This window comes from Trematomus bernacchii, unplaced genomic scaffold, assembly GCF_902827165.1.
Source record: "Trematomus bernacchii unplaced genomic scaffold, fTreBer1.1, whole genome shotgun sequence".
In the NCBI taxonomy this organism is placed as follows: Eukaryota; Metazoa; Chordata; class Actinopteri; order Perciformes; family Nototheniidae; genus Trematomus; species Trematomus bernacchii.
The window spans coordinates 13588751-13608407 of NW_022987739.1; the positions used below are offsets into that span (position 1 = coordinate 13588751).

At 40.1% G+C, this 19657-nt stretch overlaps 1 protein-coding gene across 6 annotated transcripts; it reads right to left on the reverse strand.

The window, feature by feature from the left end:
* Positions 1–8536: 8536 nt before the first annotated feature.
* Positions 8537–19289, reverse strand: tdrd5 (tudor domain containing 5). 6 transcript variants are annotated; one of them, XM_034147617.1, is made up of 18 exons: positions 19191–19289; positions 18349–18588; positions 18009–18220; positions 17497–17803; positions 17152–17255; positions 16983–17066; positions 16796–16852; positions 16372–16531; positions 15996–16171; positions 15244–15458; positions 14759–14968; positions 14585–14651; positions 14246–14446; positions 13468–13605; positions 11965–12048; positions 11376–11555; positions 11140–11245; positions 8537–9068 (listed from the first exon to the last, which is right to left on the reverse strand). In XM_034147617.1, the coding sequence occupies exons 2-18, from the start codon at positions 18575–18577 to the stop codon at positions 8998–9000; spliced, it is 2601 nt and encodes an 866-aa protein (XP_034003508.1). In that variant the 5' UTR covers positions 18578–18588; positions 19191–19289; the 3' UTR covers positions 8537–8997. The 6 variants fall into 6 exon arrangements, with proteins under 6 accessions (XP_034003508.1, XP_034003506.1, XP_034003507.1 ...); XM_034147615.1 differs by having other exon boundaries at positions 15996–16168; positions 17152–17327; XM_034147616.1 differs by having other exon boundaries at positions 15244–15431; positions 17152–17327.
* Between the last annotated feature and the right edge of the window lie 368 nt (positions 19290–19657).

Genomic DNA, 19657 nt, shown 5'->3' on the forward strand with positions numbered 1-19657 from the left:
AAACATGACAAGATGTGATTTTACAGTGGGGCTTTGTGCCAAACTATTTCTTGGCTAGGAGCAATGATGAATAAGCAAAGTTGCGATGATTTATTAAAAACCAAAACCAAGGTGACCCACAACCACTAAAATTAAACAGATGAAACTAACGATGCCCGTCCCATAAAACATGATTGATTTCAAGGATTTCGTTTTCACACTTTCAAGGAATCTTATCTGCAAACTAAATTAATGTTTAGCTTTCTTCAGTAAAAAAAACCTTATTAATGCAGCTTACCTGTGGAAGAGCGGGAGAACATCCACAGAGCAGAACAGGCAGAAGCAGAGTTATTGGCAGTATTTTGGGGGTGTATATGATTTAAATTCATGGTATTGACTCTGTGGGAGGTGCAGAGAACTGTCCAGGTGTGACACTAGATCTGGGCTTCAAATTGCTGGGTCAGTCAGCAATGACCTTCCCTCTTTGAATCCACGACCAAAGTCCTACAGTATTACATTTTAGAGCAACTGGAAGCAGGTTAGGCACGAGTTTGTGGATCACAAATTCAAAGTTCAAAATGTTAGTGTCAAAATAACACTGGTTTAAAAAAAAATGGAATGTTCCATAAAATACAGGAATACATATCTTATTTAAGTTTGAGGAAGTACAATTTGGGGTTTGAATTGGTGATTAAACATGGAGCAAGAACATGTCGGGAAGCAGGGTTATAGTTGGTGATGAGTATTAATGAGACTGACTTTTAACAATTTATCCTAATAAGAGCCTCAGCTGATGAGATACACATTGGCTTGAAGCAAATGTTCGATTGGTTTGCCAGACTATCCATTACAATGATGAGCTTGATCCAGTGGTTTAACTCTCACAGTTGAGTTCAATATGGAGAGGAAACGGGACACGCCGCTCCATAGGGGAAAGTGTGATACTCTTTTCTTTGCAGGATGAAATATTTAACAAATATGTGTTTTTAAATTAAACAGGAACTGGATGGTTAGGATTAGCAGTCATAGCTTTGGTTGATCCCATCTACTTCATTAACTTTAAATCAAGAGTGCCACCCACTGTTTGATGGACAGGTGGGTTCTGGGAAATTCACCTTGCAATGTGTTCTGGCACTGAATATGTAAAATCGAATGAAGCAGTGAATCTGGTATGGTATGCATTATGATATATCTAATGCACATACAAGTCATTTCACACACACACTGGCCTTCATAGGGACAGCGGTTTCAGGGTGTGTAAAGAGGGAGCGGTATCTCTATGGCAACCTGGGGAGAAAGAGGTCACTGTGTGTGTGATAACAAAGCTAATGCTATTTCCTGTGCTGGGAGGCAGCTCTGACTTGATGCTTATCTGGATGTGCCCATCCCTGATATTCTAGTATACTGCGCCTCTCTGGCCATGTCCACACTAATGAGAATAGAGATCAGTTTCATGTCAAATTTTCCATCCAATCAAACTTCTTAAAAGGTGAACTTTACATGTCCATATATTTAGTATAAAACTAACATTAATGTGATGAATGAATAAACAGTTTGATGTTATGTCAAAGACAGGTTATATTTCTAGATGCTTTACTTAAAAAAAAAAAAAAAAGTATTTTCTACATTTTTCTCCCAAATTAGAAATCCCATTTCCCTAAGCACTATGTTCCTTTATCATCAACCGGGAAGGTTTGGTCAGGCCCCGAGCTTCCTCTGTTAGTCCTGGAGTCGCCAAGTGCTAATTTTTACCACTTTAGTAGGCTTAACATATTCCTCCACTTTCAAATGAAGCTTTTTTTTCACTCTTGTGAGGCTCAAATGGGTCACATCTTTTCAGCACTATAGTAACTTTCACATGTACTCAAATAAGAAATGTTGCATTCTCTGCAAAAACAAATACAAGTACAAAGTGTATATTAGCCTAAACTTGGTGATAGACTAAGTCAGGTTTGATCTATCTTCAACCCAGGAATGATGGTAATGTCTAAAGATTGGACCTGACGTTTTGCTCCACAGGGCTTTCTACCTGATATCATGTTGTCCTATATATAGTACTTTAATCTTCAGCTGGTCAATACCACTTTCAAATATAACTTAATAAACACAATGATTACAGGTGACATTTCAATTTCCTCTGTCCCTGCTAGGATACATTTGGAAGAGCAGAAGAGAGGAAGAAAAAAAGGGGATGAGAAAACCGAATGAGAAAGTAGTCGGGTAGGAAAATGACGAAAAATAGGGGGAAGAGAGAAGATTAAAGCGCAGAAAGAGGTATCAAGAATGGAGACATGGGAAGAAGAAGAATGAAAAAAGCAGAGGAGGCGAGAAGTAGAGGAGAGAGGAGTAGAGGCATGTGGGTGATGATTGATCATGACTAAGCATTATGCTGCTGGCTGTAAGTGAAGCCATTCATCAGGTGACCTGCTGCTCTGTCTGCTCTTCATTCAACGCTGCTTTCTCTCAACACAAAGTTTCATTACTTAACTGCAGACAGACGACGTCGGTTTGAGATCGATTACACCCAGCCAGTTAACATCAATTTCTATCTACGCTAACTCAAGTGCTGATATGCAACTTTTTAAATCACAATAAATGAACTTGGGACATCCTACAAGATCAGTCACCAGCAATCTAGCCAAGTCAGGAACGAGCGGGGATACAGGGCACTCAGGGAGTGAAATGTTTATAAAACACAACCACACAATCCCGACAACAACTCCCCCCTTGTGTTTTCTAAAGCTATTTTATTTTATTAGAATGTAAATCTATCGATCATTTTGCTCCATCGTTCTGGGTCAAGGACATGGTGGGATCAAACTAATAAGCAAGGTAGGCTGGACGTCCTTTTCCCCAGACATGTCCTCTAGGTGAGGACTCAGTTGGACATGCCAAGAATAAATAATACATTCAAAACCACATTTGTTTTAGAACAATGGATGAAGTGGTTGAATCCAAGCTCATTGATGCTCTTCATCCACCCTTCTGTTTTTAAGACTTATCCAAGACATAAAGGTCTAGGATTGGCCAAGCTGGCACGAAGTACTGGTTGCTCAACTTGTTCAGGTCCTATCTCTAACACAATGGCCTGACTTGCATTTAATCGGGTTCCAGACCAAGCTTTAAGGATGGTTACCTTTGAAGTGAAGCTGGGTCACTGTTGTGGTAGATCAGTGCTTTTTACACTTGTATGAACACAATCTTTTAGAACAGTCCAGTTTATGGGACAACTCTGCAGCGAACGATTTACGTCCAATGACAACATTCGGTGCCAAAGTAGAAAATATTGCGGAAAGTCTGCAGTTTGTGGTGAGTTGGTTAGGCGCCAGACTTTATGCCACACCACAGTTCAACGAAGAACTGACCCTGACTTTTTATGTTGTCATTAAATGTGATCCAAGATTTTTAAGTTTCAATATGAACGCTCGGTCTCCACTGACCCCATTTATTTGCAGGTCTTCAGTGGTTGTCCTTCCAAAGGGAACTGTCTTTTGTACAGAAGCCGCAGCCTGTTGTTTCATTTCATTTCATGTCTAAGCTGGAGGGTCACTGAGTCTCACTGCTGTGACGTTGCCTACTGTATATATGAATGGGTTTAGGTCTGCTCATCCCAGATATGTTGTATAGCTGAGTGTCTTTTGTTGTACAAACCCTGTCTAATGCACCAAAGGGACGGACAATGGAGTGAGCAGAGAGGGTCTTAACTACAGATTCACATTACTTTTGGGAGGTCATTCCTTACAGAAACATTCATGTATAGAGTATGTCTTTTAACCTTGCCTTTTATAGAATTAATGATACAGGCTTTTTTAAATAGAAAATCGCAAAACTAGACAAAAGCAAGGAGGAAGAGATGAGGAAAAGATGACGATGGAGAAGGACAGAGCGGATAAGAGAGAAATAGAGAGAGGGAGAGTCTATGGGGACAAACAATACCCAGTGATGGTGTATATTGTCTCTGTTGTCAGTGAGCATGGCAGTTTGATGCATCGCACTGCTGGACCAAAGACAATTCTGCGAATGCGGACAGCCTAGCGTATCTGCATATCGATTACTTGTGGCTGCCATAAATACGGTTTAATGGAACTGTCAGTGTGCCATCGCATATTAACTGAAGCTGGAGCTGAGCTGCAGCTGGATGCTGCTGCCAAACAATACTGGCCACATCTGGATCCAGGTTGAAAACAGCAGCGGGGGAAGCAGGTGGTCTTATAAACCTGTACTGACTTGAACATGACCAACGCGTGTTTGAGAAAGATATAACATTTTAATCTCATTAACTTCACTGTATGTTTACATCATAATAAAGTCTATATCCATGTCTGCCTAACATGTCATCACATCATGTTTTGGTATTAAACATCTTTGTGAAAATGTCATTAGCAATAGCAACACATCAATTCTTGAGTTATTCGCAAAAGTCTTTTGAGAGCCTTAAACTGCATTCACATGACACGCGATTTGCTCACCGCGAGGTTGGGCGCAGAGCCTTACGGTGAAAACAGCTAGGTATGTTCAGTTTGTGTGGTTACCTCCTCTGGTAGCTTGTGCCGCAACATACAGCTGTTATCTGATTTGTTGAGCTTTGAAAGGTCAGCGTTAAGAGAGGTCAAAGATGCGCAATGCCCAGGTCTTCCGTCTTAGCAATGCCAGCGCAGAGCCTCTTAACCATTTGTCTTGTGAGTGCAGCTTTACTGATCTTGACCATTTGACCACCTTATCAGTTCATCCAAGAGTCAGTGGACGTTGGTGACGGATTTGAAGTTCCCTTCAGGCGTTCCTGAGATATGGTGGTTACAATAACGACCGTATGGATTGACGTACGTACTTTGGATAACCTGATAAGGAAACGCCTTCAGGCTTCGCTGACGCCGGCGCGGTGTGAGGTAAGAAATGGGATTCAGATTTACTCTATCTTTCTTTTCTCCTTCCAGCCATTTGCTATTTGAGCTTTCGTTCCTTCTGTCCATCCTAAAAGAAGCACCCCAGGGTCTTTCAAGGCTCCAATTAATTCAGAGAGCCATAAATTCTGAAACTCAGAATGACAGGGTGCAGGGCTGGGATCACGAGGGGAGGGTCACAACATGTGGCGGGATGCTGTTTCATTAAAAACAAATCTAAAATGTTCTCTTTACATCTTCAAGTTATAGTTAAAACCATAGTTAAAGCATGAAGGCAGTTTGGACCCGACTGCCAATACCTCTAAATTGTATTAATTTCTATGTTATAACTTGTCTGTTTTATTAGTACACAAAGCCAAATCTGCAAATTATAAGGGATAGTTAAATAAAAGAATATGGGGAGATAAATCACTGTTAGGACTAAAACATTTATGGCTTACAACTTCCAAAAAAACATTTATGTTTGAGTTAGAAAACAAATACAGTATGCACATTTTCCCAAAGGTGTAGTGGTTGTAGTAGTTTCTGATATTTAACTGTGAAGCTTTGTAGGCTATTGTTTAGATTGAGAGTGATAAGAGTGACACAAATAATCTTGCTTTGACAATTCTAAATGGAATATAAACGAGACAAATCCTTGCCCATGTAGTGCTGATTAAAGTACTGTTTGGAGTCAGTAGTAAGAACAAGGATAAAGTTAACTAAGCGTGAAATATAAATCCAATGTGTAGAGTGGAAAAGCTCTATTAGGGGTGCTGGTTGTACTGATGTGTGTGTGTGTGTGTGTGTGTGTGTGTGTGTGTGTGTGTGTGTGTGTGTGTGTGTGTGTGTGTGTGTGTGTGTGTATGTGTGTGTGTGTGTGTGTGTGTGTGTGTGTGTGTGTGTGTGTGTGTGTGTGTGTGTGTGTGTGTGTGTGTGTGTGTGTGTGTGTGGAAGTAGCAGAACAAGAAGCCTGAGGGATTAGCAGGAGAGCGAAGCTTCTTCAAATTGTTCTCAAATTAATACAGCAGATAAGGGATAAAAATAAAGTCGCTGCTCTTCCAGAAATTAACTCTCAGTGGATGAGTCTGACTTAATACAGCCTCTTTAACACACAGAATATTAATTCAGACGCACTCGGCTGCTCACACAAAAAACTCTTAAAATTATACAAACCCTATTAAAATGCATACATGGGCACACTGGCCTGACATGTAAAAGCAGCCAAAAGAAGAGACGGATAAACTATACATATACTATTCCGACATTTGAGGTTTTTGAAGGTAATATCCCTAAACAGGTTTTCTGAAGAACAACACCAATAACAAAGCCTGTTGGCATCAGTTATAATCAAACAAATGTATTTCATTTTCTAATCTAATAAGGAGAGGCTATGGCGCAGTGGAGTAGTGCGTTGGTGTTCGGATCAGTGGAGCACAGGTTCAAACCCCACTGCAGTCAGCATGTCGTTGTGTCCCTGGGCAAGACACTTCACCCCAAATTGCTCCTGTGGGGATTGTATGTAAGTCGCTTTGGATAAAAGCGTCTAACATGTAATCAGTATGGTAAAGAAATGACACTTCTTTAACTATTACCATAACTATACTAATGATTATACATTTTCAGAAAGATGTGGGTGCCATTTTACTAACACCCTGTTCCAGGTAATAAAACACACCCTCTGGCAAGGATACCTTTCACATAAGTTAAAGTACCAATAACACAATGTAAAAGTAGAACAATGTGCACATTTGCTAAATGTACTTATAGGATCAACGGTAAAACTATTATCTTCAGACAAGTTGGCCTCGGAGTTATGGATGTGCTTCAGTAAAATATGAATGGGGGGGAATTGTGGCTCATTTCTATAGCTGGGAAACAAAATAGGAATATTGACTGAACAAAAACTATTTTAATTTAATATAGCCTTTAAATAATTAAACCAGGTGTTTAAGTATACATTTAATGCATGTGTATTAGTTCCAAGTATAGGAGTACTCATTCCTAGTTAGTCGTGTACTACGTATCTCTTACAGACCAACCTGTTCTCTACCTGCTCCTGCACTGAAGGCTACTTTCAATAAAGCTTCTCGATGAAGGTCAATGCAAAACATAATCAAGAGTCTCTTTTCTCTTTAACAGTATGCGTCAACTAGTCAACTAACGAAAAGCCTGAGAAACCAAAGCAGTCCTCTGACAGGCTGGCTCAGGGTCTCGCCTGTACTGTAAATCGCCAGGGTCTCGCCTGTAAATCACAGCCATCAGATCTGCTCCATTCAGCACACTGATGCTCTGCTGCTGTTGGCTGCTAATTCAGCTGCAACCACATTACTCTCCTCCTTAATAAGGTTTACGTGTGCGTCTGCCTTACTAACCCTCTCCCCCTCCTACACACACACACGCACACATATACACTCAGGCACACAGGCACTAATGGAGCCTGTGTGATTCATGTAATGCCTTGCAATGTGTGTGCATTTGTAATTTTCTGTTGCATTCTGTAGGTTTTTGGTGTTAAAAAGTAGTGCTGTGTGTGTTTACATACATGCTTGGTTAAGTCTACCATTGTATGTCTGCTTAAAATTCAGAGTAAGTTGAGAACGTGATGGACAATTTTGTGTGTGGTATAATTTCTATAGTTATGTACTTGACTTACAAAATACTTGTGTGTTCGTACCTATAATATTTACATGTATCGTGTTAGTAAATATAGGTTGTACAGTAAATGTGTGTACAGTATAGGTTACTGCTCTTCGCTGCGTTGCTGTGTAAAAAATAAGAGGAGGGGCCATTGTCACTAGGAGCCTTTTTAAAAAGCTAATTGGCATCGCCAGTAAAGGTCAGGAGTCCCAGCAGGATGCAGACTCCACATTCTACTTTAACCTTTTTAAGTCCGAACACGTTTTGTTAACCAAGCTCTAGCTTCTCTATAAGTTACAACATAAAATATACATTAACTATAGTTTTTATTTTACTTGTTTTGTTTATGTCAAGTGAAGGTAGGTTTTTGAACTGCGGAAAGGCTTTGAATCTATATTGGGCTGCGTGATGAGACAAACGCATTTAAGCTCCATAATGCACCTAGGTCCAGGCAATGAGGGTCAATGAGTTCAGAGACGGCCTGCTCTTTGTTTTCTTTTATCCATGGGTCCTTTGCGCTGATCTTGTCTCTCTTATCCATATTCTCCGTGATAAATGTTTTATGAAGTTTTGCTGTTCACAAGCAACCTCACTTACAGAGTCACGCAGGTCAAATGCAGAAAACTGATTTATATAGATATGGCTAATTTGCCTGTTTGAAGGTCACATTGACGTTGTCCTGATAAGACATCTAGAATCATAGATGAGCAGAACTGGACCAACAGCGCTTAAATTATACAACTGAATGAAGCATTTTCTGAAAATACCAATTTAAAATGTGTTTTGGTACTCTTAAGACTTCATGAAGCAACAAATGCAATCAATATTCTAAATGTTATATTTCCTGCTGTTTCCAGTTTTTTAAACTGTTAAAATATTTCATGCTTTGAAGAAAGAAAAAAGCCTTTGTCTTTATGTCAAGCATTGTGTATAAAAACCGGTATAAATATGAATGTCTTACAGTGAATCCATGGAAGGAAACTAAGGAACCCCAAAAACCCACCAAGAGTTATATCATAACTACAGATACTACAATATTATATCAAACAATATTTATTTTCAAAAATAAAATTGCATTAATCATAACTTTCATTTGTTTTAACTTGTTAACTAATTCCAGAACAGCGATATTAATATTATAACAGGGAAATTAACAATTGAACACATTACAGACATCTCGATGGCTTCTGAGAAACTCAAACAAAGAAAGCATTATTTTAAAGACAAAAAGCATTTGCAGCTCTATTCACATGTAAAAAATAACAGCCATCTATTTCTTTTATTTATCAAGTCAAGCCTTAACTGTACCTACTGTACCTACTGTACAATGAAACAGATAGAACTGTATCTCTTAAAATGAACTTGTAAAATAGCCTTCAACGCTTTATATACAAGTCACTAAGTAACTCAACTGCTTGCTGACAAAATTATTACCAAAATGGATTCACAAATCTTTCAGGAATTTAAGGAATAAATGTTCCTTCCTTTGTGTTTTGACTCATTCAGACAGGGGTGTACGACCAAACACAGGGAACAGGATGTTTCGCAGGCTGAATGGAGAGACTGGACCTAGACAAACAGAATACAAAACATAATTAATATCAATATATAAGACACAACTATTACTTTAAAGATCTCCTATCATGCTATTTTTAGGCATATATCAGATATATACAAATATATAAAAACATATCTATGATGTGTTTTGCTCAAAATACCAAACAGATCATGCATTTTAGACATCCCTCATATCCCTCTATTTCAGCCCTGTTAGAGAATGGCTGATTCTCTGCTGGCCCCGCCCCCTTTTGAGCACCAGGCACACAGAGTTCTGTGACGAGCAGGCTGTCTGCTCAGATGCAGCTAAATGCTGCCGTGATGAAACGCCATATCATGTTCCAAACCACTTCAAGGATTATTTCTGAAACAGTATGGAGCTCAAATGCTTCTTTTCTTGCGGGTTTTCTACAAGGTGAGTTCCTTTTGTTATTTCCTGCTTTTTTTACACATGCTCTCTCCAGTACAGGTTAGCTCTGAGTGTTAGCGATGCTTGCCAATGTAAACAAAGACCATATTACGTCCAAAACAGTCGGGCATTGTTTCTGATAGCAACGTTTCTGATAGCAACATTTCTGATAGGGCTGTGGGTGTGAAGCCAGCCCACATTTCTGATATTACATCATATCGGACGCAAATCTGGATCAGCTCCGTTGTACCCCCGTTTTTAGAGATATGGGTACGGAGGAAAAGAGACTGTGAGTTCCCGGACACACCGGGGACACATATTTATGTATAAAAGACATCAAAAAGTGCATTTTGCATGATAGGTCCCCTTTAAATCATATGAAAGATAAGATTCTCTGCTCCTCTCAAGATTTCTCCATAATTACAATTGATAAATATAAACCCTCTTCAGAGTTGTGGTTAACACTTTGTAATCTCTAAGGAGCAGAACAACAACAATCGGAGTACTGGCCCTTTAGTAAGCAACAGATATGCTGAGCAGACAAATCTCATCTGAAGTTAATCAACAGATACAAGAGAATCACTGTGCCGATGGTGCATTTGCGAGGAATTTAGTCCATTTTATTAATTTGAGTCAAATTTCTGCAACATCAGGTTTCTTGTGGAAGCCAGCATATAATTCTCAGGGCATTGTGAGAAACTTGATACAGAGAAGAGGACAAATTTCTACCGACATGGAATATCATAAACAGATAGTCAAATTGTGCTGACTGCATGTAGTCTCACACTTTCTGAGAAAACACACTCACAAAAAAAAAAATCACATTATCTTTTCTGTCGTGTAATTCTGGTTTCTATCTTGTGTTTTTATCTGTACTAGTGCAGCTGTGTAAAGCACAATGTAACGCTTAACTTCACAAAAGCGATGTGTAGATAAATCAGCTTTGACCCACTTTGTTTTGCTTTTTCCATTAACACTGTGCAAGCAGAGGCATGGTGGAGCGGCAGTGTATCGATATCAGGACAAACGCAATGCAATGAAAGCAGCTTGTTGGGTCAAATAGCTCTGGTAACAGATCTAATTGAATCCGTTTCAGGTTCTCAGTGCAGGTACATCCACCACAGCAAGCAGCAGGGAGGAAATCAATACGTCCTCTCTGCAGCCATGGACACAGTCTAATTTCATTGAAGGCTTCTCTCTCTGCCCACATGTGCAGGTTGATGAAGGTCCTTTTATAATCCTATTAGAAAAGGAGAGCGTGTATGGAACACAGAGGAGAAGCCTTTGTGTGTACAGTAGGAGTTTTTTCACAAGGCTGTTTTTAACTATTTTGATCCAATGTTAACTATTGATTGAACATGATCAAAACGTAATGTCATGACGTGTAATAATCATAATTTTACAATGCAACAAAGCAGTTTGCTTTATTTAACCCTCCATTGTTTATTTTTCTAATCTATGGTTTCTCTAAGAGATAGAACTCACAAAGTGGTGCATATTTGTTTTTATAATGTGGTGTGAAAACTACCTTAGCGTCACACTATTTCAAATGTTTTTATCTCCAAAAAAATAAAAATGCAAAAATATTTATACGTATGAATCACTTTAGCATGTTTAACTGTGGACATTGGGTACTTCTCTAAAAAAACGTAAATGGTATGCATTTATAAGTACCCTGAGGGTGGTGATTGATTTGGTACAGGTCAGGGATGTGGAGGCTCAGGGTCCTGAGGGAGGGAGGGGGTCGGACCAGGGTTGGTGTAGGAGTCATGCTCGGCATCTGAGAAGAGAGTATAGGTTCTTTAATGGACAATATAAACATCACTTATTATTCTGTTTTGAAAGTACTCTACAAAAAACATAAATCAATAGTTATTTAGTTTAAATTAAAACAACCGATGTGTTCTCACTTGAAGGTCAGCTTTACAGTGAGCTGGGGTCTTCTGGGTCAGGATCAAATCTGGAGGAGTGAGGGAGCTGGGGGGGGGACAGGTGGGGTCGGGGGGAGGCGATTTGTTGCTTAGGGACGAGCCACTGTAGCTGACGGTTTGATCAATCAGCAGAGCGCTGAACGGGTTGGTGTCCATACCCTGAGCAAGACACAACAATAAACAAGACCTTAGTGGAGTTCATTCTAATGGTTTTTGTGTGAAGAATCAGTTCTGTCCACGTAAAAACTTACAGCACGGTTTGCCATTATCTAATTTATTCCATAAATGTTTGTTTTTATTAGGAGCTTGCAGTGTAAAAAAGCAGTTTGAACCAGGAATTTAAAAAACAATAACTTGACTTTTGTTTTATAACTCAGTCAAAACTCAAAGCTCCAATTACTAAAATGGTAATTTACTGTACGAATAAACATGTTTGTTTGTTTGTTTGTGTACATTCACTTAGAAAACAAACTAAGATGATGGTGAAATGTCCTACAGAAACAGAGAGCATCTGTGTTCTAATAAGACATGGAAGAAGGCAGAGGTGCTGCGAATGTAAACAAAGTACCTGGCCATGGGGGCGGACCTCCTTGTGCTCAATCAACTCCAGGTCGGGCATCTCTCCATCTTCAGCCAAGAGACTTCCTGTTACCTTCAGATTCATATTTAATTAGAAATGTAACTTTACGGTGGTCTTTAGTTGTTCCTAATTAAATGATGTGACAGTGGAATTCATTCAGCTGGTGGCAGTAAATATTTTAACATAGAAGTTGATTTGTTGATTCATAGCTTTATGGCAATGGTAACTCAGATATTGTTTCAACAATTGCAGGGTTTTTCTGAAATGGCTGCCTCTTTTACAAGCAGAGGAAATATTACTCAGAACATTTTTTATAAACTTTTACCCTTCAGGGATTATAGGCAATATTTAACAATGCAAAGGTTACCTTTTTAATTAACAGATTATATTTTTGAAATCGTTCTCGATTGTAGACGATTTGAGAGGAATAATGTTTAAGAGCCCATAGGCTCATAAAACAGTGTGAAAAGTTTAAAAAAATGCATCATCTGGACACACATTATGTGCTTTATGTTTGATATTCACCAGCTAATATCCAATTTAAATATTAGCCACATGTTGATCATTTCTGACAATGCAGGATTATTCTAGAGAGGAGCAAAGGAACTCACTGTTTTTGTATCCTTAGTGATATCTACTTGCAGAAGTAATTATTTAGTTTACTGTCTCCAAAGAGTAACTCTATATATCGCAAATAAGACAGCTAGGAAAGCAATACTTACTATCTGCTTCCAGTTGTGGTGCTATTCTACGATAAAACCCTCCCAAAATTATACAAACAAAAGCAAATTTGAAAAACTTTTTTTTTGTTTTTGTTTTGTGCCACCATTGTTTAGTTTGGTTACAACTGTGCATCAAAAAGTATACATTTTTATTTCATAATTTTACCCCCATTCAATATGCAAATAAATGGAGCAATAATCGGTCACAGACATTAACATGTCCTTTCCTCTGTGTTCAGTGTAACAACCATAAGAGCGACACAATCTAGTAAGCCAATATCCATTAAACTGCCCACTGATTGGCTGTCATGTATTTATTGGCCAACAACATGCTGTGACCTTCTAAACAGTGGCTCTATACATTAAGCATTGGATAGAAATCCCTCCCGTGTGTGTGTGTGTGTGTGTGTGTGTGTGTGTGTGTGTGTGTGTGTGTGTGTGTGTGTGTGTGTGTGTTGCAGTGGGCCTGCAGCAGTGACAGTATGGCTGGTAAGATAAGAGCTATGGACAGTGGAGAATAAAGGCTTTCCAGCAACATTGAAAGATTGGGGCGAGAAAGAGGAAGTGAGAGAGGGAGGCCGAGAAGAGACAAAGAGAGTACACTCATTGATTAGAAACAATTGAGACATGAAACTGCAAATCCACCACAAATGTCTAAGTAACCCGGTACTAAGACCTCTGAGTTTTGTTTTGCCGTGCTAAAACCTCAAATATTTGTTCAAACAGCAGAAGCTAGCTTTGTGTGTATGTGTCTGTGTGTCTGAAGTACCTTCACTGATGCCGTCATGGACTCTTCTGTTGGAGACTTTGGGGATAAAGTGACCATCTCTTCTTCTACCTCTGGAAGGTCTACCATTCCCATTCCCATTCCCAGGTACAGACTCACTGGCTGGATCTGGTCACACAGCTAAGAGAAGTACAGTCATATTTATATTAAGTTATAAAAGGGCTGTACAGTGGCCTAGCAATGGAACTGGTCTTAACTTATAGCAAGTTATGTTTGAAATAAGCGATCCGATCATACTGTAAAAAGCACCACCTGCTGACAAACCAGAGCTCAGTATGCCGAATTTAAGGGCTATAAAGTTAAACTCAAGGCTAAAGGAAAAACAGTTTAAACTGCCCAATGCTGGCAATAATCGCCGACTTGTATATGTGCAAATTGATAACATTTTTCTCATACTATGTTCACAGAAGCATATCTCTGTAATCAGACTGACCCATAATTAGGAATGAAATCATAAGTAAGCCGAATCAAAGGCGTTAATGATGCCAGCTATATCACTTACCAGGTAAATAACTAATACCCTGATTTAGTACTGCGGGTTGACTGTAGACGACAAAGACGCTGTGTTTGACATACAGTAAACGACACCTGCCAACCAATCAACAGCTGGTTTGTCATGGTAGAAATAAGTGTGTGTGTGTGTGTGTGTGTGTGTGTGTGTGTGTGTGTGTGTGTGTGTGTGTGTGTGTGTGTGTGTGTGTGTGTGTGTGTGTGTGTGTGTGTGTGTGTGTGTGTGTGTGTGTGTGTGTGTGTGTCTTACTGCTGCACTCGCTGTAGGGCTGCAGGACATCCCGTGGCTCTGGCTCAGCAGGACAGAGTGGATATAGACGTCGTTATCAGTGTGTGTGTCACACAGGTAGAGCTGAAGCACATCTCCACTGTAACCATCCAGAGCGCCCACCAGGGAGCGATCAGAGAACAGCTTCTGGAAGGCAGCCCTGGCCTCAGCAGTCCAGCTGCCCTGCAACAAACAGACCACAACAATCTTATTCATAAAACTCAACTGCAACTAAACACTCTGCAACATCTGCAGCTTGATAGCTTGAAGAAGATGGTGCTCAGATTTGCCCACTGTCAATTGAATGAATATTAGACTCACAGCGGTGGGTTTAATTCCAGCGAGTGATGACGGGACAGCTTGTGCTGGAAGATTTGAATAACATGACCTGAGGAAACAGAAATGAACAGTACAACAAAACGCATGAAACTATCAGTTCAGTAGTAGTACTTGTTGGATCGTTTAACCGCTTAAATGTATTTAAAATGCCCCTACTTGAGGAACTTGAGGCTGGCGCTCTGTACCACGATCATATCGCCAAAGTCGATAGAGTACACCTCAACCTGAGTGGGGCTGATGATCTGATGGATCACCACTCTGTAGAACCACATTCCTTTAGGCGACATGCAGCAGACTTGACCCCTTCGTACAAATCGTCCAGGGAGGTGGTAACGCATCGACACCTCAGGGCAGGTGTAACATCGTCTAAAGGCGAGGGAGGAAGAAAGAGAAAAAATATGAATTACTGGATGTCATTGCTTATAGAAACAGCTTTAGGAAGTAAGTACGCTTATGGAGAGTATTGTTTAAGGAGTGTCAGATACATTTTGTAATGTAGTTCAGTTTCTAACTTTAATTCTGTCAGTGTTTGGATTCTTGCTGCTTTTTTAGACAATTCAAAATGGCCCTCATATTGGGACAGATGCAGGGAGTGTTATTACATTATCCTTTGACTAAGCTGCCACTAACATATCCTTCACCTCATCTCAATCATCATGTCCTCCATAGCTTGGGCCTCCTCGTTCTCGCTGAAGCGGATGTAGAAATGTCCAGGGGAGTCCGCCTGCTCCACCAGGACCTCCACCAGCTCCCTGTCTCGATGGCGTGTCGGAGGTTTGAGGCGTTGACTCTGCAGAGCGTCCAGGGGCACTGCAGGGTTGCTGTGGACCTGAATAGCAGGGTACATCTGAGACATCTACAGGAGGACGCATACAAAACAACGATTGTTATTTTTCTACATCAATTTAAATAAGTGAACTAACTAGATCCAACTAATTTGTTGCTTGTTCAAAATAAATCAAATAAATCTGAAGCTCTCAAATCTAACCGAGTGAGAACAGCTTTTAGAGTTATCTTACCTGCATATATGGATAAAATCAACTTTTTACAAATGGCATGCTAATTCATGATTTGCACTGGAATCACACCATTTGATGCCCTTATTAATGTCAAGACAGGGTGCTAGTTCACTTACTTTTATTATGCCGTTTCTTATTTTCACAATTGTTTCTACTTATTTATTTACAAAATGTGTTTTCCTTTTTTTGTTGAAAATGTTCGCCTACTTACTTTTATTGTTGTCTTTCACCCGCATTGTCTCTTTACTGTAAATTTCCCTCGTTGGACGAAAGACTGATTTCTGATTCTGACTATGTGACAAAATCTTTATTTATATGTCTCTCTTAAAGAGGGTTCTTAAAAGACTAGTTATGTACAAAAGATGATTCCTCACCATTGTGATGCTCTTCAAAGTGGTATTGGTCTCTACTAGATCCTCTTTCTCCTCGTCTGCTGTGGATTTCTCATCGTCTTCTTCCAGTCGGCCTTCCCAAGGAGACTCTCCACAGCTGAAATAGTAGCTCTTAACTGGCAACTTCCAACTGTTCATTAAAGTCACTTTTGAGTCTACTGTATAAAAGAAAAAAGTCCAGGTTAGTTACCTCCATACCTTACATTTAAATGTGATACATTGACACTGATAGCACTTACAGCAGCAAGTGTAAACAACAAATTCATTGTTCATGTTGACTTTTTTCCCAGCCTGCCTGATTTAACACCTAATGAAGTAATAGGGGATATATTGATTTCTGACTCCTGAACATACACACCTGATTGTGTATCATCACAGTCCTGTATGTCCATGACTATCCAGTGCACATTGTTGCCCACTACAGGTTTCAGGTGGAAGGTGTCACTCATGGCACTGACCAGTTCTGTGACACTGACAAAGCCGGTCTGAAGCAGTGGAAAGTCCTCCCCAAAAAGCCTCTGAGGAGCAAAACACATCATTTAATATAATCTGAACTGAAGAAGAAGAAGTTAGCTTTTTCCCTGATCCTTAATCACTTTTACTGGTTAGGCTAAATGTGAGCAGTAAGATGCTCAATAAAAGTGGAGCCAATACTCTTAGGACTCAATCCACTTCCTCAAATGAACATGTTCTTATGCTCCAAACTCCACGGTTTATTAGTCTTAAACACTCACTAACAAAATGAAAGTGAACAGGACAAGTGCAGGACTATGTCTCTTTACCTTGTACTCAGCAGGCAGATCGTGCACAGATAATCCACCATTGCTCTGACCTACAACCTGTAAAGAGTTACAAAACTTGTTACAGAGATTGAGGTTTCATTCTGTACCATGACTTGCAGAGAAAGCAAAGCATGATAGAGGATAAAATCACAAAGACATCTGCTTTTAAACTAGCAGGAAGTGGGACCTTTCGTAGCTTGTCCTTCAGATCCTGACTGATGGAGCCAGCGACTCCATTCTCCAGTATTTGCAGGCGAAGCTCCTCCTCCAGCTGAAGTAAATAGAGTAAGTGAGTAGAAAGACAAAGATAATTGTCTTGCTCCAAGCAACAAGTTGCAGGTTCTTTCATTTCTCACCTTGAGGACACGTTTCTGAAAGAGCTGACCTTCCTGACAGAGCTCTGGGTCCCCTTCATGGTTTTTCTCTACCACCTGTGGCATGTTACTGACATTCGTTGACTCTTTTTGAACAGGGCAAAAGGTATTCTCATAGGTGCGCTGATTCGGGGGACTCTGCTTCACTTGGACTTTAGCTGGAGTAAACCAAATAGGTTTTTTATTATAATTTAAAAAAACATAAACTGATGCGAAAGAAAATAAACAAGGCTGAGAAATATGAGCAGGCCTTGCCGAGAACACTTGCAATGGATTGTTTTCAGGGACAGAATCTGGAAAGATGTTCAAAATGTGAAAATGACTCACCTTGGGGTATTGTTTGTGTCGGAGCTCTGGTATCTTGCCCTTTGGAGGTTGGCTTGTCATTACTAGGGGATACTGACTTAATGAATCCAGTCCTCTTAGGGGTGCTAAATGGTTTGAGCAGTGACTTTGGCACCATATGTTCCCTCAGGGTCAGTACTGAGCCCAACCTGCCCTGCTCGATAAGGAGCAGGTCTGCCAATCCCTCCAGCATCTCTCCAGTGGAGAAGAAGCCGTAGTTGTGGACAGGCAGTGGCTGGCCGAAGCAGCGCAGGTAGCTAGACTCCAGGTCGGACAACCTGAGGGGACCCTGGGAGAGCAGCCACATCAAAACCATTAAATATTTAGCAGTATCAAAACTACATGACTTTGTTTTATTATAAACTACTGACTGTAGAAACCAAACAGACCAGTAAGTCAACTTATCTGATGTGTCTCTCTTAGAATTATTTGTAAACAATTTAGCTATCATTAGGCCATAAAAGCAAAATTCCACAGAAGCCTTCGTATCTTACCTGGCTGAGCAGGATGCGTAGCTGAGCCCTCAGCTGGGCAGGGACAGCCGGAGGAGCACGGCCTCTTCTGGGAAGAGCCACAGGGACGTACTTGTAACAGTACCGGGGGGAGAAGTAGCTGACCCTTCCCCTCTTGAACTTCATGTCATTCTTTGATGTGCGCTGCTTAGCTACCAGCTCCTGGATGCTTCGGGTTGAATCGTTGCCTATAGCTGCAGATGCCAAATGTTTGAGAGGATTTATTTATCAAACACTTGTATGTTGTATTTATTCTCCCCCCTCATTGTGGAATTGAAAATAATATACAAAATAGATTAATGCATACGCAAAAGGACTATACCTTGCAAAAGAATGCTGCCATCTACCCTGAAGTTAACCGACACAACGTCAGGCATGTCCTTCACCATGTCCATGATGTTTCTGAAGCCCAGTTGTTTTAAGGGCATGGGATGCCCCAACATGGTCACATAGTCTCGCTTTAGCCGATCAGCCTCTAAGCCCAACTTAGACGAAATAAGCAAGGAACGAATGTCCTTCTTCAGTTTTGCCAAAACTTCTTCCTGGTTCATCTTGATGATATCTGCAGGACACAGCAAGAGGATACATGAAACAAAACATAATGGACAGCAGGGGGTTGACCACCACCCAAAAAGAAATGTAGAGTGCACAATTCTGAAAAAAATAGAAATGCTGCAGTATTCATTTCAGCAAGAACATATATTGAGTTGCACTTAGATTTCTATATTTGAAAAACCGTAGGCTAAACATGTCAAGAGAAGACGGCAGTTGAGATGATGGTGTCAATTGAACAGATTAGTTTCGGCCATTTTTAATTGTGACCATACATTTGTACAGTAGCATGCACATTCAAACTGTCATTATATTGCCAAAAAAACGTATAAAGGTAACGTTAATACACATGCAGCATTACCACGGGTAACATTTAGCTAGTTAAGCTACATTTGCATTACACAGAAATATCACAATCGATTCCGCTTCAGACGTTAAATTAGCAAACATGAACGTTAGCCACCAACCGGCAGAACAGAAACCCTCTGAAGGTCCAGCATGGAGTTAAGTTAATGTGAATTAATTAACAAAGTCTTAAGACATGTGCCACAACAGCCCTGTCTTGTTCAAATTGTCCCAAAATGTTCGTGCTATGCACAGTTGCAACTTTACCTCGAGTTTTCAATACCTAAGCATCCTCCCACGACAACTTGAGCTTTGGTTCCTGACCTCCACACCTGTTGCTAACACTCGTCTGACACGACGCTGAAGTTGGCTTCCGATTCAGAGCTTCCGATTCGGCAGTTAAGGGGAAAGTTAAGGGACATTTAATTTACAGCGCTGAGCGAACAATCCTCCGTGTTTGTACCTCTTAAATCGCTGCATAGCCGATTTATTTGGACTAGATTATCCCAGAGAGTCTAAAGATTCTTTATAACACAGTTTTAGATTTGTGAAACCTTTATTCTATTTGTGAAAATACAAAAAAAGGGAGATTTCAGTGCTTTTTTCGCATTTAGACCACATTAGACCAGGTCCTAACTAAAACCACTAAAACTAGACTCATCAAATCCGGACTGGATTATCCCACAGAGGCTAAACATTCTTTATAACACCGTTTTAGATTTGTGAAACCTTAA

Bases quoted from the DNA above. Each gene is read 5' to 3' on its own strand.
- tdrd5 (XM_034147613.1), bottom strand. From the start codon at position 18,577: ATGAACCAGGAAGAAGTTTTGGCAAAACTGAAGAAGGACATTCGTTCC. The intron at 17,328-17,496 runs GTGAGTCATTTT...GGTTTACTCCAG, and splicing joins GACACAAACAATACCCCAAG to CTAAAGTCCAAGTGAAGCAG. The intron at 17,067-17,151 runs GTGAGAAATGAA...TATTTACTTCAG, and splicing joins TTCAGAAACGTGTCCTCAAG to CTGGAGGAGGAGCTTCGCCT.